The 21537-nt window shown below is 43.5% G+C and overlaps 1 protein-coding gene across 10 annotated transcripts in view; it reads left to right on the top strand.

Moving 5' to 3' along the window:
• LOC137432409 (ATPase family AAA domain-containing protein 2) overlaps window positions 1-21537 on the top strand; it is a 155564-nt gene that overhangs the window by 6438 nt on the left and 127589 nt on the right. For all 10 annotated transcript variants that reach the window (XM_068124315.2, XM_068124313.2, XM_068124320.2 and 7 more), the window contains 2 exons: window positions 74-258; window positions 15127-15176. In XM_068124315.2, coding sequence (XP_067980416.2) covers window positions 74-258; window positions 15127-15176 — 235 coding nt within the window. The remainder of the gene's footprint in view (window positions 1-73; window positions 259-15126; window positions 15177-21537) is intronic.

Raw genomic sequence — 21537 nt, 5'->3', positions numbered from 1 at the left:
GGATATTTAATTATTTGGCATGGGGGCGGTGTACTTTGAATGTATCTGTACTTGTTATTTATTTCTTTTCCAGGACCAGAATTTATCCGTTTCTCAACGAAGTTCAATATCTGATGCGGGCAGCGTCCAGGATATGCCTCCCAGAAAGCGGCAGCGGTCGACCATCGGCCAAGGGAGATACCATACGCGCCCTGTCGACCTGCTGGATAGGGAAGCTTTAACGCCATCGCAATGGAAACGCAAGAACCGAGCAGAGGGGTATGTATGTATGTATGTGTATATGTAACATGTGACACAGAGTGTTTATCTGTTAATCACAAGGGATGCAAGTACTTTTTCAAGGGGGGGTTATTATCTCATGTTAAACTTTGAATGATTTGCTAGGGTGGTGTTTGATTTGTTATTATTGAGCTTTGGAATCACATTTGATGCGATTTATCCACAGAGCAACTTGCTAAGAATTAGAGGGTGCGCTACCTATTTAGGCATGCAGTCTGCGTTGAAAGGCCGGCCTCTATTTTCGAACTAAGCAAAAATAACTGGCAATTTCGTGAAATTTGGTTAATTGCTTCATTCATTGTGCACACAGCAGTATGTTATTTGTAACTGCGAACGTTTCCTAAAATGTGCAATATTGTTTTGTGATTTCCCCAGAAAGGTAATGGTAGTGAAGGGAGTGCATGTGTTTAAATTGGAATTGGATAGGTACCTGGATACATCGAAGATAGATGGGTGTGGGGATATTGGCAGGACTTGTAGGTAGGTTGTGTGGATGGGTGATCTATACTGGGGTTGGTGCAGCACAGGCATGATGGGCCAAATGCCTTTCAGCTGCACCAAAGTTATTTGTGTATGTGTGTCTGGGCTGGCAAGTGACCCACATTATGCTGGTTTGGCCCATTGTGGTGCGTTATAACCCGTGGACCCCTTTTAGTATCGTCAAAACCCGTATTTAATAGAAAGTACAAACAATTTCAAAAAGGCGATGCTTGGCTTCCATTCCACCCGTAAGGATTCAAATATAGACGGATGCACTTGTGGCGACCTCTAGCCGGTATGCAATGTACTGCTCTATTCTCTTGGCTGTGTGGCGGTATGAGCTTTACCCTACCGAAGGCCACATCACCACCGTCCAGGATCGCCTCCAAAGTAGTACTTCAATTCTGCACATCTACTATGTTGCCGTCGCCCCAAATCAATTGGTATGCTTCCAAATTCACTCTTGGACTTCTTACTATGATACTTATCAGTACTTTCGAGTATCTTGAATGGCAGGATTGGATTCAAATTCTCCAAAAATTAAATCTCCACACATGGCTTGCGGACTTCCTTTCTGGTAGTAGTCAACATGTGGCCCTGAATGGCTTTCTCTCATCTCCCCTTCCTGTTCAGGCTGAAGTTCCCCAAGGCAGCGTTCTGGGCCCTGTGCTTTTTCTGGTCTTCATCAATGATCTCTCTGACTCTCTTGAAAATCTTCTCCATCTCTTTGCTGATGACTCCACTCTCTGCCGCTCCATTCCTCATCCCTCAGATTGGCAGTCTGCTGCCTCCTCACTCTCTGCAGACCTGGACAAAATCACAGCCTGGTCAAACAAGTGGACCATGTCTTTCAATCCTGACAAATCTCACACTCTTTGTCTCTCCGAAAAGACCGACTGGACAACCCTCCCATCTACTTTCTCAACAATCCTCTCCAAGAAGTTCTGTCACTCAAGCGTTTGGGTCTCACTATCTGCCATGATCTTTCCTGGGAAAAGCACATTTCCAAGCTGGCCTCCAAAGCCAGTCGTCGAATGGGCATCCTCCGTCGTGCGAAGTCCTTCCTTGGCACCCCTGAGCTCTTCACCATGTACAAGGCTTTCATCCGCAGCTCAATGGAATACTGCTCTCCCCTCTGGGCTGGTGCTCCTGCCGCACACCAAGCTCGGCTTCACGCTGTTGAAACCAAAGCTTTCAGAATCATTGGAATCTCCCGCGATGAAGCTGATTGTGAGGGCCTTTCTCTCATTCACCACAGACAGGTAGGTGGTCTTTCTATCTTTCTGTCCTAGCTCCCCCAGCTCGGTCTGTGCTCTGTCCCCAAAGTTTTCCTGCAGGACGCACAAGATCTGCCAGCAACCCTCTTCTGGTGAAACTGCCAAACTGCATAATTGAGCTTAACAGCAGTTCTGACTACTTAAAAAGTGTTCATTTGTTAGAAAACACGTCTCCAGGGGTGTTTACCATGACTGAAAGATTATGTTCCACTGTTGTTCGAGATGTGGCCGAGTGCACAAAGCTTTTAAAATGTTGTACAGATTGTATGGTGGTTAAGGGTTGTAAACCCCTTTCTTTGATTTGTTGGTGATTCACCGATATTTTGGTGAATATCCGGTTTTTTTTTTTGGTTTTTTTCTTAGATTTTTTTTTTCCCCCAGTATAGATATGACAAATTATACCGGTATATCGATATATCGCCGGACCCTGCCGGCTGTGTAGATAATATGCACTGTATTGCCTGTTGTGGGCAAAAGTAAATCCTGGGATGTAAAATGCCACTCAGGAACACAGCTTACATCTGTCACTCTAATCACTTGCCAGATCGTGTAATTGATTAATTGTATAAACTAGCGTGACTCGGCGCTCTCCGTGCGCCTCACCACACGTCCTATCAAAGGGATTGGCATCTTTGACCATTTCGGTGTCTTTTGGGTCTTCATGGTGTTTTGGATCTTTATGGTGTTTTGGGTCTTCAGGGCCATTTGGGTCTTCAGGGTTTTTTGGATCCTCTGGGCTTTTAAGGGTATTTTGGGTCTTTGGGGCCTTTTGGGTCTTCCGTGTCTTCAGGGGCTCTTGGGTCTTAAGGGTCTTTTGGTTCCTCTGGGTCTTTAAGGGATTTTTGGGGTCTTCAGGCTATTTTGGGTCTTCAGGGTGTTTTGGGTTTTTTGGATCTTTTCATCCATTTGACAAAGCCTCCTGTCTGCAGACAATGGCTCCGATGCACCAGCAATGTACACTCGTGAAAGACTTGCCCCAGCCAGCTCGTGAAAAAAGGGGCACCATATATGAACTTTCTAAAAAAGAGGACACACCAAAGTGTTCATGTATTATCAGTGTGTGGCCTTTAAGGGTATTTTGGGTCTTTGAGGTGCTTTGGATTTTCGGTGTCTTCAAGGGCTTTTGGGTCTTAAGGGTCTTTTGTGTCCTCTGAGTATTTAAGCCTTTAAGGGTTTTGGGGTCTTCAGGATCTTTTGGGTTTTCGGGGTCTTTTGAGTCCTCGGTGTCTTCAGGGGCTTTTGGGTCTTAAGGGTATTTTGGTTCCTCAGGGTATTTATGGGTCTTATGGGTCTTCAGGGTCTTTTTTGTCTTCAGGGTCTTTTTTTGTCTTCGGGGTCTTTTTTGTCTTCGGGGTCTTTTTTTGTCTTCGGGGTCTTTTTTTGTCTTCGGGATCTTTTTTTGTCTTCGGGGTCTTTTTTTGTCTTCGGGGTCTTTTTTTGTCTTCTGGGGTCTTTTTGTCTTCTTTTTTTTGTGTGTGTATACAAGATCCAGGCTCGTGAAAGAGCTAACATTAATCACACAAAAAGTCAAACCGACACATAAAACACCAAATAAGGGGAGCGGTAGACAAGATGGGGAGAGGGGGAAGGACACAAACACAACATTTGAGGGCAGGGACATCGAGAGAACTGTGGGAGGGAGAGGGCTTGGGGGGAGGTGGGAGAGGTATAAAACATATGGACACTGCAAGGACTTCCAGGAAAGAAGTTGGAATTTCAAAAAAGTGTAACTGGGGTGAATTAGCGGGGGTAGAAAAGATCAAGGTTTTGGATGGGGGAAGATAAGAGATGGTGGTGAACAGCTGTTTTAAAGACCTGGAGGGAGGAGTGGGATTGAAGGGAGTGGGGGAGATTGTTCCAGAGGTGGGAGAAAAGGGGAATGAAAGAGTGAAGGTGAGCAGAGAGCCTAGATTTTGGCAGTTTAACCATAAGAGGGTTGCTGGCAGATCTTGTGCGACCTGTAGGAATATTTGGGGGACAGAGCACAGAGAGAGCTGGGGGAGCAAGGCCAAAGAGGAGTCGGTTGAAGACAGAAAGACCACCAACTTGCGTGCGGTGAGTGAGTGAAAGGCCCTCGGAGTTAGCTTCATCGCAGGAAATTCCAATGATTCTGAAAGCTTTGGTTTCAACAGCGTGAAGCCGAGCTAGGTGTGAGGCAGGAGCACTGGCCCAGAGGGGGGAACAGTAATCCATTGAGCTGCAGATGAAAGCCTTGTATGTGGTGAGGAGCTCAGGTGTGCCAAGGAAGGACTTCGTACGACGGAGGAGGATGCCCAGTCGGCGACTGGCTTTGGAGGCTTCGGGGTCTAGAAATTACAGTCTATCTATGGTTGGGTCTCAAGAGCATTGGGTGTGTGTTCATCTATCAAGTTTTTTGTGGAGAGATCACCAAGTGGTTTAAGCATTCGAGCAAGCACTCCATTCTGGGGTATTTTTTGTCTTCTGGGGTCTTTTTTGTCTTTGGGGTCTTTTTTGTCTTTGGGGTCTTTTTTGTCTTTGGGGTCTTTTTTGCCTTTGGGGTGTTCAGGGTCTTTTGGGTCTTCGAGGTCTTTTGGGTCTTCGGGGTCTTTTGGGTCTTTCCTTACCCCGACAGACGGCCTACTTACTACATGAATAATCTTTGCGGCATACGGAGCATTCTCAACCTACACGATTCTAACTTTCGGTATTCCATGCCTACCTCCACAGACATAACAAGATTTATCCAGATAGTCTGATTGCAAACAAGAGTGGTAATGACTTTACAGTTGCTGTATATCTGTACGTGTTGGTTAGAGTTGGACAAAATGGCTTTAGTACGAGTGTCTATCATAAAGTTGATGATTTCAGTTTCCCTGTAGTTTTGTACACCTTTCCTGGTAGCAATGTACCAATTAAAATGCATTACAATGTCTTTTCATCTCAGCTACTTAGATTTGCAAGAATATGTTCAGCAAAAGATGATTTTGTGGAACGTGCTGAGAAGGTATTTTCCATCATTTTAAACCAGGGATATTTGGCTGATTGTTTGATCAGGTCTTGTGAGAATGTCTTTCGACTATCGTCACCTTTTGTTTAAGTTTGGTTGGTTTTCATGTAAAGAAGTTCCTATTGCGTTACATTTGATATAACTAGTACACCCGCTCACTTCGGTAGCGGCAGGAAGGGTCATTTCCCTTTGGGGTACAGAGATTATCGTCTATCTATTAGGGTGCATCAAACGCCCCATGATTTTCAAAAAGTTGTTGTATTTTAATGTCTATTCCCTCAAATGTTACACTTGTTGGTAGAAGTATGTATGCAAAAAATAGATGAAATCAGAGGTGGTCCTGGGTGGCCACCGGCCACTTTTATATATTTAGGGCCATTTAGGGCCACAGCTAAACTACTTTACAAGATAATGTAAAATTAACTACAAGATAATGTAAAATTAACCATTATACCTATATACAAAAGTAAAGTCCTACTTTTACTAAATGCCTAATATCAAACAGTTAAAACAACCTTACATGTCAATGTAAAATTAACCAAAATCGTTCTTCATATTACAAAGTTGTAGTACAGTGTTGTAGTATTGTACTTTCATTGATTAAAAGTTTGAAAATGTATTAAGCACAACGCCAATGTCACTACTCCAACTTTGCTCGTTTCCGCAAATTTGGCCTCGCTTTGCGGTCACATTCAACCACTTGAAGAAGATTTTGGAAGTGGTCTTCTCTTCTTGCAGTTGAGACAAAATCAGTTGCGAGCTTTACTGCTCTCTCCGCAGGGTCATTCACAACATTAAGCCCATCCACAATGGACTTGGCTGCCTTGAAGTGCTCATTGTTCTGCCAAGTGTCAACATCCTCTGTTAGGAAGGTCATATCTAGGTGAAGAAGGTTTACTGTAAACCACGAGTCCTCGTTCACAAGATCAGCCAGGGTTGTCGCTTCTGTAATTTTTGGAAATGACGGTTTGCCATATCCAGAACCGTAGCGGTGTTTTGGAGTGCTTGGCATTTCATCTGGTTGTATGGCCAGTAACACATCTGCAAGGGCACGACGATCCTTTTGAGGAATTGCATTGCTGAACAGTGCCAAAACAACCAGTTCTGGGGTTAAATACCACAAATGTCTATCAAAGGCTTTCACAGCGCTGACTGAAATGGTTGAGTTGACAGCTTTATAGTTGAGCAGAGTCTTGTAAAAGCACAAATCAAACCATGGGGCATTTGAAGCAGACTGACATATGAGCCACCAATCACAATAAATATAAACAACAAAAACAACAAACTCCTTCAGTTTTTTCTGTTGATGTTGTGTTGTTACAGTTCCTCGAGGTAGTAGAGAAATTTGCTCTTCAAGTAGGCATATTTTGATGGAATAAAGAATCTTTGACATCCACCTTGCTTTATGCATGGCCCCTAGTCTGTGGAGTGTTCCTTGTTTTGTGACATCATCATCGAGGACTACCTGGCAGAGTTGTGCCATTTCCTTGTAGTCTTCCCTACAGTATGAAGCGCTTGTGCGGATTGTGCTTAAAACCTTGTTTTTGCAGGATAAAAGCAGCTGTTGTGCATAGTCATTGTACATGGAAATGTCAATTTTGGTTAAACTTTCATTCTTTGCATGCGATATGCGTTCCCAATTCTTCTGGAATTTTTGGAACAAAGATACTTCTGGAGACTTTGATGCCTCAATTTTGAGAACGTCAAACACATGATCCAGGATTACCTCTCCAACATGATGGCGACATGCACACCACAGAAGAGCACGGTCTAGTTTTGATTGAATGGTAACACAGGCAGCTGTAACGTGTCCAGTGTTTAATGCTGTTGTGTCAAAACATAAGTTGACAACTGATTGTTTGCACTTCCATGAATGTAGATACGTGTAAGTGTGCTCGGCAATGATGTCACCTGATGACCTATCACTTCCAGGAGGATATCTAGCCACCCCCAGTAGCTTTACATCAGTGGCATTCCCAACCAACACTGGCAATCTTTCTTCCTTGACATTCTTGTTTGTGAGCGTTGGTATCTGCTTGCCATCCCAGTGAAGTGTTGCAGCTGTTGGGGCGATCCAATTTTCTTGAATATCTTTGGCGATAGCACTTGTTATTGATCGTCGAGCCTTATCAGCAGTTGAGTACGACTTGGCCACACGACGTGGATCACCTCCTGCCTCTTGAATTACAGCTTTGGTGAGCGCAACCTGTTGAACAGGAGTTATGTTTAGTCGAGTAGCAACAGACACAACTGAATGTCTTTTCAGAATATCATGAGGAATAAAGGCAGATGTACCTGCATATGTTGATCTGTGGTGACTACGCTTCCTTTGAAACTCTGGAATCGCCTCTTCTTCAGTTTCTTCCAAGCTATCTGCAGAGTCACTATCATCAGAGCATACAGAACTAATTGTCATCTCTTGTACACTGGATGATTCATGACGTTCTCGTCTTGAAGCTTCCGCTAAGAGGCGTTTTTCTTTTCTATGATCTTTATCAACTTTCTTCTTGTCAACACCACCAAATGAGGCTACTCTGTCAGATTTCATTGACTCTAAAAATACTCTATCTTCCTCATTCTTAATGTTTGTCATTGCATCTTTTGTCCATACACCAAAGGTCTTATCAAGACGTTCATTCATGGTTTGCAACTTAGCCAAAGTGCTTGGAGATTCTCGGCGAGAAACAGGTATTTGACGCAATTTGTTATTGTCATTAAGAAGGTCAAGTATTAGTTTGCAGCATTGATGGTCTGAAAGCATAGGAATATTTGCTTTAGTGTAGAATTTTTTCAGCTGGATAAGGACGATGCTGGCAGATTTCCATTTCAGTGGCTGAGTTTGTTTGCCTTCACATATTTCTTTCTGGATGTACCACATCACGCATCGAAGAACCTGCCGGCAAGTTGGGAGGCGGACTCCTGTCAATGTACCATCTGCTTCTGTAAAAGCATTGCCAAGACCAAAAATGGCACTTGCTAATCTGGTCTTCTTATCTGCCATCTGAAAGAAAATAAAGGATATTATTAGACTACTAGTATGGGACCCACGATTAGACCTCCGATTTCATTCATGTAAAAATACAAACTAATTATCAAACCATCGTTTTTTGCATAAAATTGTTATATTTGTATTCCTCTCATCAAGACCTTCAATTTGATACCAAACATGACTAGGTTTGGGTGTAAAATAACAAAATCAAACATTTTTACATAGTGCGGCCCCGAAAATGGCCCTAAATATATAAAAGTGGCCGGTGGCCACCCAGGACCACCTCTGATTTCATTTATTTTTTGCATACATACTTCTACCAACAAGTGTAACATTTGAGAGAATAGACATTAAAATCCAAGAACCTAAGGGCGTTTGATGCACCCTACTATCTATGGTTGGGTATCAAGAACATTGGGTGTGTGTTCATTTACCAAGTTTCTTGTTGAGAGATCACCCAGTGGTTTAAGCATTCGTGCAAGCACTCCATTCAAAACCATTAAGGAACGGCTGGTTTTGCAAGCGCTTGGTAAATGAGCACGACCCGGGCTTCCTCCCTTTCAGTTTCATGTTAAACATTAGGAGCAAGTTTCGAAAGTTCGCCACAAAAAACCCCATGGTAGCGGCAGGAATGGTCATGTTATTAAGCAAACCCTTGTGGGGTATATAGAGTACAGTAGATCTTCGCTCAGTTCTGTAAGTAAAACTTACCTCACGGATGTCAGGATTCCTCCAAATTTCTTCATTTAGTGTTAAAACAGCATTAGCGACTGTTTAAAAAGCTAATCATACGTGGTTGTGGTTTATAATATTTTTACTTCCGGTAGAGGCCGTTGCTCCCATGAAAACGCCATGATAAGCTATTTATAAACGTTGACTCGACATTATTCAATGACAAAGGGCGGACTATAACCGAAACAGGCCTTTCTGACGCCAACCCTTAGTCGCCTCTTACGATACGCGCAGGGATACAGTGTACCTGTTCTAAATTGGGGTACACACCGGGACACTTTGCACAATGATCAGAGCAAAGAGACACAGGGCAGAAACTTTACCGATCTTCACTTAATAGCCCAGACAAGGGCCCTCTCACTCACGCGGGGAAAGGAAGGAAGAGGAGGACGCGCTCAAAGCGCGGCCGCTTGATGCTGCTCGCCCCGGACGGCTCGTTGGGCGTGTCCCTTGAGGATGTTCGTAGCAGGGACGTCGGCCTCCAGTCGTGCAAGCACGGGAATCTCCGCAACGTGTCCCGAAGTTAACAAGGCGAAGCGCTCGTGCAGGGCGTCCAGGCAGGAGATCGTTAGAGCACAGGGCCACGCGAGGGATCGTCCTGCGAAGGCGTTTATCTCACGAAAGCGAGGGCAAACGAAAGAGAAAGCCAGGGAGAACAAGGCAGCAGAGAGCAGGGCAGAACGCTGACTACAGAGAGAGTGCTGAGAGCTTCTTGAGTTCGGGGGCAGAGAGAGAGCGATCTGGGCACAGAGAGACGTCGACCACCGAGAGAGCTTGGGGGTCCGGGGCGGGGCTTATATCCCCCCGGAGCCCCACTAGAATGTTCCAAAGGCCTCCACTGGCCACCGGGGGTCACGTGTCGTGATCTCCCCCCATCAGTTACTCCCCTTAGTTCTTATTGGTCGCTTGCTGCTGGCCACTCCCCTTTAGCTCCCTTGGCTGCTGCTGCTTACCAGCCACTCCCTCCGGCTCTGCCCTTGGGCCTCCTCGACTTGTCCTGTGCCTAGCACATGGCATTCCAGGCCCAATGAGGCCTACCCTTACTTACCTGCATCAACGCATACTAACACAGGGAAGGAGATTATACTTAACATTGAATAAGAAATAACCGAACTAAAGCGAGGCTACATGTTGTGGTGCAACTAACTAAAAGGGGGGTTTGCCTTTATTCTCAAAACCGCAACAATATATTCGTTCACGAGTTATCAAGTGACCACTATATTCGTCATGGGTGTGCGTCTGTCTGCGTGTGTGTGTCTGGCTGTCCGCAGCATAACTACCCGATGATATCATCCGATCTTGATGAAACTTGGGTGGGAGGCTGATATCATGATCTAGTTGTGTCCTGCCTAGAGTGGGCGTATTGCGCCTATTGTGGGTGGAGCCACGCCCCAAAAAGATGTCTTTTTAGGCGGTAATCGAGTTCAAGCTACATCTTCTCCGAGGGGTTTGGTGGAATCTGACAGGGGTTTCAGTATTTGGATAGGCCAATGTTATGTGTCTAGCCCCATGGAGCTCGATTTTTCATTTTCGCGTCAAGGTCACAAGGTCACGAAATTTAGAAAAGTCCATTTTTGATGGTTTTATTACATTGTTCACTTCCTGATAGGGTGAAATGTCGTACATGATCTTATATTATCACATACATAATGAAATACAATTTTTCCAACAAATTTCAGAATCCTCGACCTTTGACCTTTGAAGGTCACAAATGTCAAATTTTCAAAGTTGTCGGAATCGAACCACATTTTCGGTATTGTGTAGCTAACTAACCTCATAACTGATTATACATTATTTTCTATGTCATTTCAAGGTCCAGTAACCTTCGTTTTGACATTTCCGGGCCTGTTTCGGTTATAGTCCGTCCTTTGTCATTGAATGCCGCTCGCTCGTGAACCTTCGTTGTGTGTGTGTGTGTGTGTGTGTGTGTGTGTGTGTGTGTGTGTGTGTGTGTGTGTGTGTGTGTGTGTGTGTGTGTGTGTGTGTGTGTGTGTGTGTGTGTCTCTGCCATGAATTGATCCACTGTGGCTGCATGAAAGGGTGCACTGGACGCTGCAAGTGTGCCAAAGCTGCACTCAAGTGCACTGCACTGTGCTTCTTTTCTGGAGACTTAGATTTTGATCATTACCAATTTTCATCATTGCACTTGATTTAATGTAAGCTTTCGTGGACATACTTGGTTAACTACAGTTATTTTTTCAGAGGTTATTGCATCATTCCTTGCAGTGCAAACACTTTTTTTCATCATTTCTGGTCTTTGGGTGTTCTGTACCTATCCCTCTACCTGAAAAAATAAAGTTTTAAAAGTTCAAATGAACTTTTTCCAATTGCAGTTCCAACTGCAGTTTCATAAAAATAGATATTTAACGTAATTTGACCTTGACCTTGACCTAAATGCATGTCCTTGAGTTCTGGCGATTTCAAAAGTATCACCAAATGAATGGGCATCCCCAATGTAGTTGGAAATGACCTTGTTTGTGTTGGAAAAATGTTTTTCTGCACTGTTTGGTTCCAAAATTGAGCGCGTTTGAACATTAGACCCGGTGGACTGGCGTCCATTTTGGATTTGACCTCACGGTCCTCAGAGGTCAAATCTGACATCCCTCCACATCTGAAAATAATCTTTATGGTATGCACCAACTATGTTAGAAATTTCATGCTTTTCTCATAAAATGCACAATTGTTATAATATGAGAGCTTATCCGCCATACTATGAAAGTTGATGCAAACAATTCCTGCAGGTGTCCCAACCTCTGCTGATTACTTGATTACAAACCCCCTGTCTGTATAAAAGCAGTATTGGAACAGACTGTCATTAAACCCTCTGAAGCATTCTTTGGACAATATTGCACTGCAGGAAGTAGTATATTGCTATCATAATGGCGAGAGAAAGGCAATTAATAAAGGAAGACAGACAGACCATTATGACCCTTAAAAGTGTAGGTCTTTCCTTTTGAGAAATTGCAAAGAAAGCCAAGGTGTCAGTGAGTACAGTTTCTTACACCATCAAAAGGCACTTGGAAACTGGTGGAAACTCGACAGGAAGAGGTCTGGCAGACCCAAAGCCACAACAGAATCAGAAGACAAGTTTCTGAGAGTCAACAGCTTGCATGACAGGCGGCTCACAGGCCAACAGCTTCAAGTACTGCTTAACACCTGAGGAACGGGCTTATTTTAGCTGAGGATAATGACTACCTGTGTTGCTGTGTTGTCATGATTTACACCAATCATAATACAAACAATTATTTTGCACAAATGTATTTGTTGTGTTTGTGATATTACATTTTTATAGGCAACTTAGAAAGAAGATTTAGGTTGAATGTTTTTTTTTCAAGAAAGAACCCCTCAGCACATACCTATGGGAGCGGTAGGTGCAGACTGGAAGTTTGGGACGATTACACCTCACCACCACGTAATTCAAAACACCTCACCACCAAGTAATTTAAAACACCTCACAGCCATAAGACACGTAATAAAAACACCTCACCACCACGAAATTAAAAACACCTCACCACCACAAAATTGAAAACACCTCACAGCCATAAAACATGTAATAAAAACACCTCACCACCACAAAATTGAAAACACCTCACAGCCATAAAACACGTAATAAAAACACCTCACCACCACTAAATTAAAAACACCTCATAGCCAGCCATAAAACACGTAATAAAAACACCTCACAGCCACAAAATTAAAAACACCTCACTACCATGTCATTTAAAAACAACTCACCACCAAGTAATTCAAAACACCTCAACACCACGTAATTCAAAACACCTTATCACCAACTAATTCAAAACACCTCACCACCACGTAATTATAAATACCTCACCACCACGTAATTATAAAATACCTCACCACCACGTAATTCAAAACACCTCACCGCCACGTCATTTAAAAACACCTCACAACCACATAATTCAAAATACCTCACCACCACGTGATTTCAAACCACCACAACGTTATTAAAAACACTTCACAACCACGGAAACAAAAGTTTGAGGGAGTCGTTAAGTGACAACACAGACACTGCCCAGATGTGTCGATATATAGATAAATGACTGTACCCGAGTTGCCGTTTTGTCATGGTTTAAACCAATCATAATTCAAACAATTATTTTGCACAAATGTATTTGTAATATACGTGATATCACATTTTATAAACAATCGAAGTTGAAAAAAAAAAAATTCCCGAAAAAATTCCAAAAAATAAATAAATAATAATAATTGGAACAATTTTTCAAAATAAATACCCATAGGACATACTGACGGAGAGATATGTGCATACCAGAAGTTTGGTACGATTTCACAAAAGTTTGAGAAAGTAGTTCAGTGATGAGACAAGACAACTCAAGACAACACAACACAACTCAGACACTGCACAGATATGTGTGTTGTGTGTGTTGTGCTCAAAAGCCTAGGAACTGCTTCGACAGCCCTGTACATCTGAAGCTGCAGAAAGGAGTGGTCTTCTCCGAACCCGCTCAACAATTTTTTTTTGAGACTTGGCACATGTCATCAACTCCCCATGGAATATAGAGTGTGAAAACGATGATGCCATCAGTGAAGTGGTATTCCAGCCATAATCTGTTGAAAAATCTGGAGCTGCATATATCTGATTTACGACCCAATGTGAGTGAAGAATTAAATTTATGACTTCACAGGTCACGTGGTCTGGTAGCCATATTGGTTTGAAAATAAAAATGTAAAAAACTTCAAAACTGCTTCACAGATTGATGTGAAACTTCATACATATGATAAACTAGCTATGGGGAATATTGTTTGAATTTATTTTCCTATTCACCTTCTTTGATGCAATTTAGCCTTGATGTGCACAAAAGTTGTCGTTAAGTATCGATAAATTGATCAATAAAGCTACGGATAATGGCAATGTATGTGACCTAATTAGGTGCATGGATGATACAGGTCTGTGGACCATAATAGTCGCGTGTTCAGTTAACGATGAATTTTTTTTCCGAATGAGCATGCGAAGCGGGACTATGCGTTCTACAATTGCCATTCTAGATCTTGGTATGCCACTCTTTATTTACTTTATCGTTGACGTCTCAATTTCATAAGGAGAAAAAGGTATACAATTTAATGTCACACCCATTGCATAGATTTTTTTGCTTTGTCATTTCTCACTCACATTTCTTTTTCTCTCAGTCTGAGATTTCTGTGATTTCTTACTCAATGACAAGATTGCACAGACATAGCACACTCACTCGTTTTGTGCAAACTAACGTTGGGTTGAATGCCGATCCCATGAATAACTGCCCCATCAGTGTTTCACAAGAAGGGTGTTGCACCACAAAATACAGTCTCGTACGTCTCGGGTGTCCCATCTGCTTGCATTGGTTAGTTGGTGGATGCAAAATGGATTGCAACGTCTTTTGACGAAAAGCCCGCGAGTTAACATTGGCACTCCAGCCAAATTCTCAATGTTCCTCATGTAACCTACAGAGGGCACTGCATAAACTGTACAGTTGTACTCCCGAGCATTGGTGTAAATGTTCCCCTTGTTTTAGTCTCAATTTTCTTTTTCCCATTTCCTCACGTGTTTGATGCTTCTTTATTGTTAAATTGATATAAATGACAGATCTGTTGACATTGTGTTCAAATCCATGATGGTGGAATACAGATTGTGTTAAATTGGTTTGGGAGTGGGAGAGGCCATTGTTACAGGAAGGCCTAAAAGTAACTTTAACCCTCCCCAGTAAAGCATTTGATATTAAACTTTTAATATACAGGTTTTATTGTGCAGTACTTACAATAATTAATCATTTTATGTGTATGATGGAGTGCATATTATAGATACAATAACTGATTAATTATTATAAGTACTGCACGTGTGTGTGTGTGTGTGTGTGTGTGTGTGTGTGTGTGTGTGTGTGTGTGTGTGTGTGTGTGTGTCACCTACACTGTAGGGTGCATCAAAATGCACATTTCCAGCACATTTTCTGTCTGGGTGCGAAAAGTGTTCCATTTCATGTTGTTACAATACATGCAAAATATTTTTTCAATCCGTGGTGATCTAGAGGTGCAACGGCACATCAGCTTTTACGACTGAAAGGGGTTACCAGCAGTGTCGTGTAATCCGTGTATACCAAGGTGGGTAGCCGACAAGCCATGGTTTACTTTCAATTAGTATGTTAGTATGTAACATAAGAATGACAATGGAGATAAGAAAGACTTGGATATAAGAATGACAATGAAAATATTTTAGAGTTTAAGAATGAATGCTAAACTGGGAAGGGGTAAAGTGACTTTCAGGCCCCCCTGTAGAGTCTGAGTGGGTATCAAGATTTACTGTAATCTATATACCCTCGTGAGCCTCTCCATTGTTAAATTCTTCTGTCTTGTTCATGCAACTGCAAATGTGTGTTTTGCTGCTCTAGGGAAAGGCGCTGCCGATCGACCAAGAAAAAGGGAAGCGGATTGCAGAAAGGTTTGCTGGGCCATTGGGGTTTTTTATTTTGAATGAAATGCAAGTAACGTAGCGTGCAACTTTCATGTTTGTTTGCTCCAGCATTCTTTTTGGCATGTTATATCAAACTTGCTGCATACCCGCCTTATGTGCGATCTTCTAAGCATGCAACATGTTCTTCTGAAACATACCTTTATTTGGGCAGTGTTGTGTTAGTCTAGTAGGAAGACTAGGTCCCCCTGCACCCCCCGGAGATATACTTCTAATCAGTGTTTCTAGATTGGAAAAAATGTGTAGAAAATGACTAGCTATGGCCCCAAGCTGAAAAAATGTCCCACATACCATTTTTATGCAAATTACTGCTGCAAATTTTATGCAAAATTATGCAAATTTTATGCAAATTTTTGATGAGGAGTAGAGTTGAGGGGTCTTTGAGGGCTTCATCGAGGTGCTCTCGGTTGCAAGACTGGGTCATTCTGAGAAGCACAGCAGGGTCAGAGATCATGATGTTCTCCTCCTCAGTGAATCTCTCCATCAACAGCCTCTCCATTGCCTCACACACTGTTTTGAGGCAAAAGAGGGACTTTGCGTAGGCCTTTCCACTGAGAACACCTTTGAGAGATCCACTTGTTACTAGTTGTGCCTCAAAGAGAATCTCTGCATATCCAGAACCACGCATCTTGTGTCCAGTGAGCATCCCGATGTAGTTCATGGATGTGTGGAAGGGTCCAATCGTTACTACATGACTAGCAAATTCATTTGGCCAGCGCCAGATGATGGGAAGGGCTTTCATGCAGACACCCAGATCAAATGTATTCAGGACCCATCTCTGACCCACCTCAGCAGTTGCTGCCTCGGAACGCTTCAGTAGCTCACGAACAACTGCGTTGTCTGTGATCGGTTGGTGGATAGGCGTGCAGTAGTCGACTGTTGATTTGCTGGGTGGGGGAGAACCAGTTGCAGAGGTGAAACCCCCTAGCCCAGGCACAGGCTGCAGGCCATTGCCATGCCATGCAGGCACCAGGCACAGACCGATCACAGACAACGCAGTTGTTCGTGAGCTACTGAAGCGTTCCGAGGCAGCAACTGCTGAGGTGGGTCAGAGATGGGTCCTGAATACATTTGATCTGGGTGTCTGCATGAAAGCCCTTCCCATCATCTGGCGCTGGCCAAATGAATTTGCTAGTCATGTAGTAACGATTGGACCCTTCCACACATCCATGAACTACATCGGGATGCTCACTGGACACAAGATGCGTGGTTCTGGATATGCAGAGATTCTCTTTGAGGCACAACTAGTAACAAGTGGATCTCTCAAAGGTGTTCTCAGTGGAAAGGCCTACGCAAAGTCCCTCTTTTGCCTCAAAACAGTGTGTGAGGCAATGGAGAGGCTGTTGATGGAGAGATTCACTGAGGAGGAGAACATCATGATCTCTGACCCTGCTGTGCTTCTCAGAATGACCCAGTCTTGCAACCGAGAGCACCTCGATGAAGCCCTCAAAGACCCCTCAACTCTACTCCTCATCAAAAATTTGCATAAAATTTGCATAATTTTGCATAAAATTTGCAGCAGTAATTTGCATAAAAATGGTATGTGGGACATTTTTTCAGCTTGGGGCCATAGCTAGTCATTTTCTACACATTTTTTCCAATCTAGAAACACTGATTAGAAGTATATCTCCGGGGGGTGCAGGGGGACCTAGTCTTCCTACTAGACTATGTAGGCAACAGACAGCGCCCTCAATCGCTCCTGAAAATAAAATATAAAACCTGAGTTACGTGCCCCACCCACACCTTCCCCCAAGACAAACGGGTAAGATGAAACACCCCTATACACTAATTGGGGCCATGCTAATCCTATGTAGAAAGTCTGGATGTAATTAGGCTAGAACTGTAGGAGGAATAGTGCGACAAACAAACACCGGTCCGCGAATTAGAGTAAGGATTCGTTTCAACACAAACAAACATGAGCAATACAGTTTTTAACTCAACTGGACTATGTCCAGCTGAGTTTTTGTCGACACCCAGTGTCCGTCGTCTGTCTGTCGTCTGTAAACAATTCGACGTCTACGCTCTAAAAGTCACAAATATTGATGAAATTTGATGAAACTTGTTATGCAGCATCTTTAAGACATAAACTAGTTTGGGATTGCATTTGGGCGTTGCACGGCCAAAAATGGGCGTGGCAGGGCGGCCATGTTGAAAAGTCAATTTTTGTCATATATTGTTAGCACATACAAACTACAGACTTGGCATTTAATATGGAATATATTTTTTTTCTTGACTTGGGTTTACTTTCTTAACTCAGTATATCAATCTGGTGAGTTTCTTTTACACTTTGGTGATTTATTTGTTAAAAGAACCATGTCACTGATTGTCTGTCGCAGCAAGAAGTCAACAACAGGATTATATCACAGGTGGCATGGCAAAATGTACGGACAGGTGCATTTGATGATTGGCTTCACAGTCGGGTATACAAGGGTTGTTGCGTTCTGTATTAGTGGAAAACAACTGCTGCACATCTCCAAAAGTTATTGCCGCTTCCTCTGGAGATGGTCCGTCAACTTGACAATGCTGTTTGTCATGGAGTGGTGGCTTTACGAAATTCTGGCATGAAACAGCGTGCTATTGCTCGGCAGTATGGCATCACTCAAGGTCAGGTGTCAAAGATCCTGAAACGAAATGCTCAGAGGGGTGTCCCTACTCCAATACCGAGGCCAGGACGTCCCCGCAGAACCACAAGGAGGGATGATCGCCAGCTGCACCGGTTAGTCCGCAATGGCCGTACCAAGTCAGCTAATCGGCTTAGGGCTGAGTGGCAGCAACTGACAAATGTGCCTGTATTCAGAAGGCTAGTCAACCAACGACTGGTTCAAGCAGGCTATCATGTCAGGCGTCCCCTGAGAAAGCCACATCTGACCAGACAACACCGCCAGTGCCGATTGCAGTGGGCCAGAGAGCACCGACAATGGCAGCCAGGACACTGGAATCACGTGATCTTCAGTGACGAGTCTAGATTTCTGGTCTATCGTCAAGATGGCCGCGTCCGAGTGCGCAGACAAGTGCATGAAGCCCACAACAAAGATTGTGTAGTGCCAAGAGTCCAAGCTGGAGGTGGTGGGGTGACCGTTCGGGCTGCTTTTCATGCAGGGGGCAAAACTGACCTGGTTGTTCTGAATGGAAACCTGAACCAGTTCAAGTACAGGGCCATTCTGGACGAAACATTGCTTCCATTTGCTCGTGCAGCCTTTCGAGGAAACTTTGTCTTCCAAGATGACAATGCACGACCTCATCGTGCTCGCATGATCCAACACTTTCTTGCTGACCGTGGTGTAGAGCATATGGAGTGGCCTGCCATGTCCCCGGATATGAATCCGATAGAGAACTTGTGGGCAGAATTAACGCATCAAATCGACCACTTGGACCAGCAGCCGACATCTGTGCGTGAATTGCAGCAGGCTATTGTCACTGCATGGCAAGCGATTCCTGTCCAAACCTTGGCAAATCTCGTGAACAGCATGCCTCGACGTGTACGTGCTCTCCTGAATACTCGTGGGGGTTACACGAAGTACTGAACTGTAATTTTACTGTCCGTAATCCCAGTCGTAATTTAACTTTTGTTTTTGTTAAAAAATTTTTTGGCTAATGTGCAAAATAAAGAGATACTTCTGGAAAACGTACAGAAGTTTAACACAGTACTGTCCATGAATTGAGTTCGATATCAGTTTACATCACTTTCAAGGATCAATTTATTTGTTTCGAAATGTCAAATGTGGTTTTTGTTTCTTTTAAAGGTCACATTAACAAAATCTAGAATAATTTCAACATAATTCCAATGAACTTTTGGTTCTAAGACATCCTAAAAAGTAAGTTCACACCCACAAAAAAAATATTCCATACTAAATGCCAAGTCTGTATATAGTTTGTGGTTCTATTATGCATATTCTAACCATATTGATATACAGTCACGTGAAAAAGTAAGTACACCCCATGTATAGTATTGTCTTTTTCAAGATATTTCAACATACAGCTATTTGATCTTCATTTCAGCAATATTGATAGATAAAGGAGGTGATATAATATAACAAATATCATGAAACATTTACATTTTGTAGTCCATTGTACAATTTAAATAAACATAAATGCAAATTTCGCATGTGGAAAAAGTAAGTACACCCGTACATTTATCACTACTTCAAATACCTAAAATTAGAATCAGGTGCACCAGCTCAGGTGCAAATGATTAGAACATCGTTAGAGAGGATCTTGGAGGAACCTGTCTTATTTAAACCTCAGACATTTAGTTTGGTTTGCTCTTTGTTGTTGAAGTGTGCGGCGTCACCATGCCTAGATCAAAAGAGCTCTCTGAGGCCTTCAGAAAGAAGGTTATAGATGCCTACTAGTCTGGGAAGGGATTTAAAAAGATCTCCAAATAATTTGAAATCAATCATTCGACTGTCCGGAAGATCATCTACAAGTGGAGAAGATTCCAAACAACTGCCAACTTGTTCAAGCCAGGCCGCCCCAGCAAGTTCAGCCCGAGAGCAGATCGCAAGATGCTGAAAGAAGTCTCGAAAACCCCAGAATGTCATCACGGGACCTACAGGTAGCTGTTACGTGCTCCTCCCCGACCCCCTGGTCACGGTGTACCTCTGAGCCCCAAGAGGAGTCACGGCAGAAAAATGTGTTATTCTGTGTGTCAAAGATCAATGGAGAAGCCACCCCAATTGTTACTCACAAACAAATATTGTATTGAGATCACACAAGAATAACGGTACAACAATAGTATTCAAAAGTACAATCAATATGTCCTATGATGGTACCATCAGTTTTGCAATATATAACTCACTGTGCTCCAAGTGAGTGTAACAAGAACATTCCCCAATGTCTCTTATTCCCGGCTCCAAGACGAAGTTGATTCGCTCCAGCGATCGCTAGAACGATGTCCAAACGACCAGAATCCCATGCAGATGGCCAGGGCAGTCACACAGCCGAAGCTGTAAAAAGGCGCCCTCAAGGCGACTGGGAAATCTAAAGGCGCCCTACAGGCGACCGAGAGATCACACCCTCGGGTATGGACGAATTAGCCTTCAAAAATCCGCGTCACACACATGCCCCAAATCGACGTCTGAAGGCGGTGAGAATTGTCGAAAAGAAACGAAACCGCGAGCGAAGCACAAATCCTGCGCGAGTCAAAATGGCCGACGACCCGGTCTCGTGGCGCACGGCACGGCGATGATTCTCTCCTGAATCGATCGCAAAACCTGATGCAGGTTGACCGGTCACAGCGATGACAACTCCGTGTAGGAATTCCTCTCCCGGAAACACGAAAGTTCGCTCGTGACTCTGGCTCGCCAACGTTCGCTTCAGAACCTGGAGCAACTCGGCTTTCTTGTCCGACTCATTCGCTCCGCCCTTTTTTTTTTTCTTCTTCTTCTTCGTCTTCCGGTTCCCGATCCGGTTTCATTTTTAAAACAGTCCTTTTACCTTTTGACAGTAATAATTGCTATTTCCCTCAAACAACAACACTAATAATACATGGAACCAGAAATGTCTCAAGTGGATGAAAGCCACCACAACGGAAGTGACGAATCCGTAACATAGCTCTTGCCACTGTTGATGTCAAAGTGTACGAGTCTACCATTAGAAAGAGGCTGCACAAATTTGATCTACATGGGAGGTGTGCCAGGAGGAAACCTTTGCTGTCCAGAAAGAACATCAGGGCAAGACTAAAGTTTGCCAATGAACACCTCGGCAAAGACCAGCACTTCTGGAACAATGTGCTCTGGACAGATGAGTCAAAGGTAGAGCTATTTGGCCACAGTACCAGAAGACATGTTTGGCGAAAACCAAAGACAGCATTTGACCACAAGAACCTGATACCAACTGGAAAGCATGGTGGTGGAAATATTATGGTTTGGGGCAGCTTTGCTGCATCAGGGCCTGGGCAGCTCACCATCATAGAATCCACGATGAATTCTTCATTGTACCAGAGGGTGCTTGAGGAAAATGTGAGGCCATCTGTCGGAAAGTTGAAGCTCAACCGAAGGTGGACCTTGCAACATGACAATGACCCTAAACTTACCAGTAAATCCACCAAGGAATGGCTGAAAAGAAAGAAATGGAGGGTTCTGGAATTGCCAAGTCAAAGCCCAGATCTAAATCCCATCGAGATGTTGTGGGGCCATTTGAAACGAGCTGTGGATGAGCAAGCGATTAAAGCAATGAAGAGTAGAAATAGAAAAGCGGGAGGGCCGACGGGCGTTGTGGGAGATATGTTGAAGGCAGCGGGAAATTGGGGTGTGAAGAGAATGACAGAGATATGCAATCTGGTGGTGAAAGAAGGCCGCATTCCAGTGGATTGGGAACTGAGTACCCTCGT

The sequence above is a fragment of the Myxine glutinosa genome, chromosome 8, assembly GCF_964187855.1.
Source record: "Myxine glutinosa chromosome 8, kmMyxGlut1.1, whole genome shotgun sequence".
Classification (NCBI taxonomy): Eukaryota; Metazoa; Chordata; class Myxini; order Myxiniformes; family Myxinidae; genus Myxine; species Myxine glutinosa.
The sequence above is the reverse complement of the archived record's forward strand: the minus strand, read 5'-3'. Positions and strand labels throughout refer to the sequence as shown.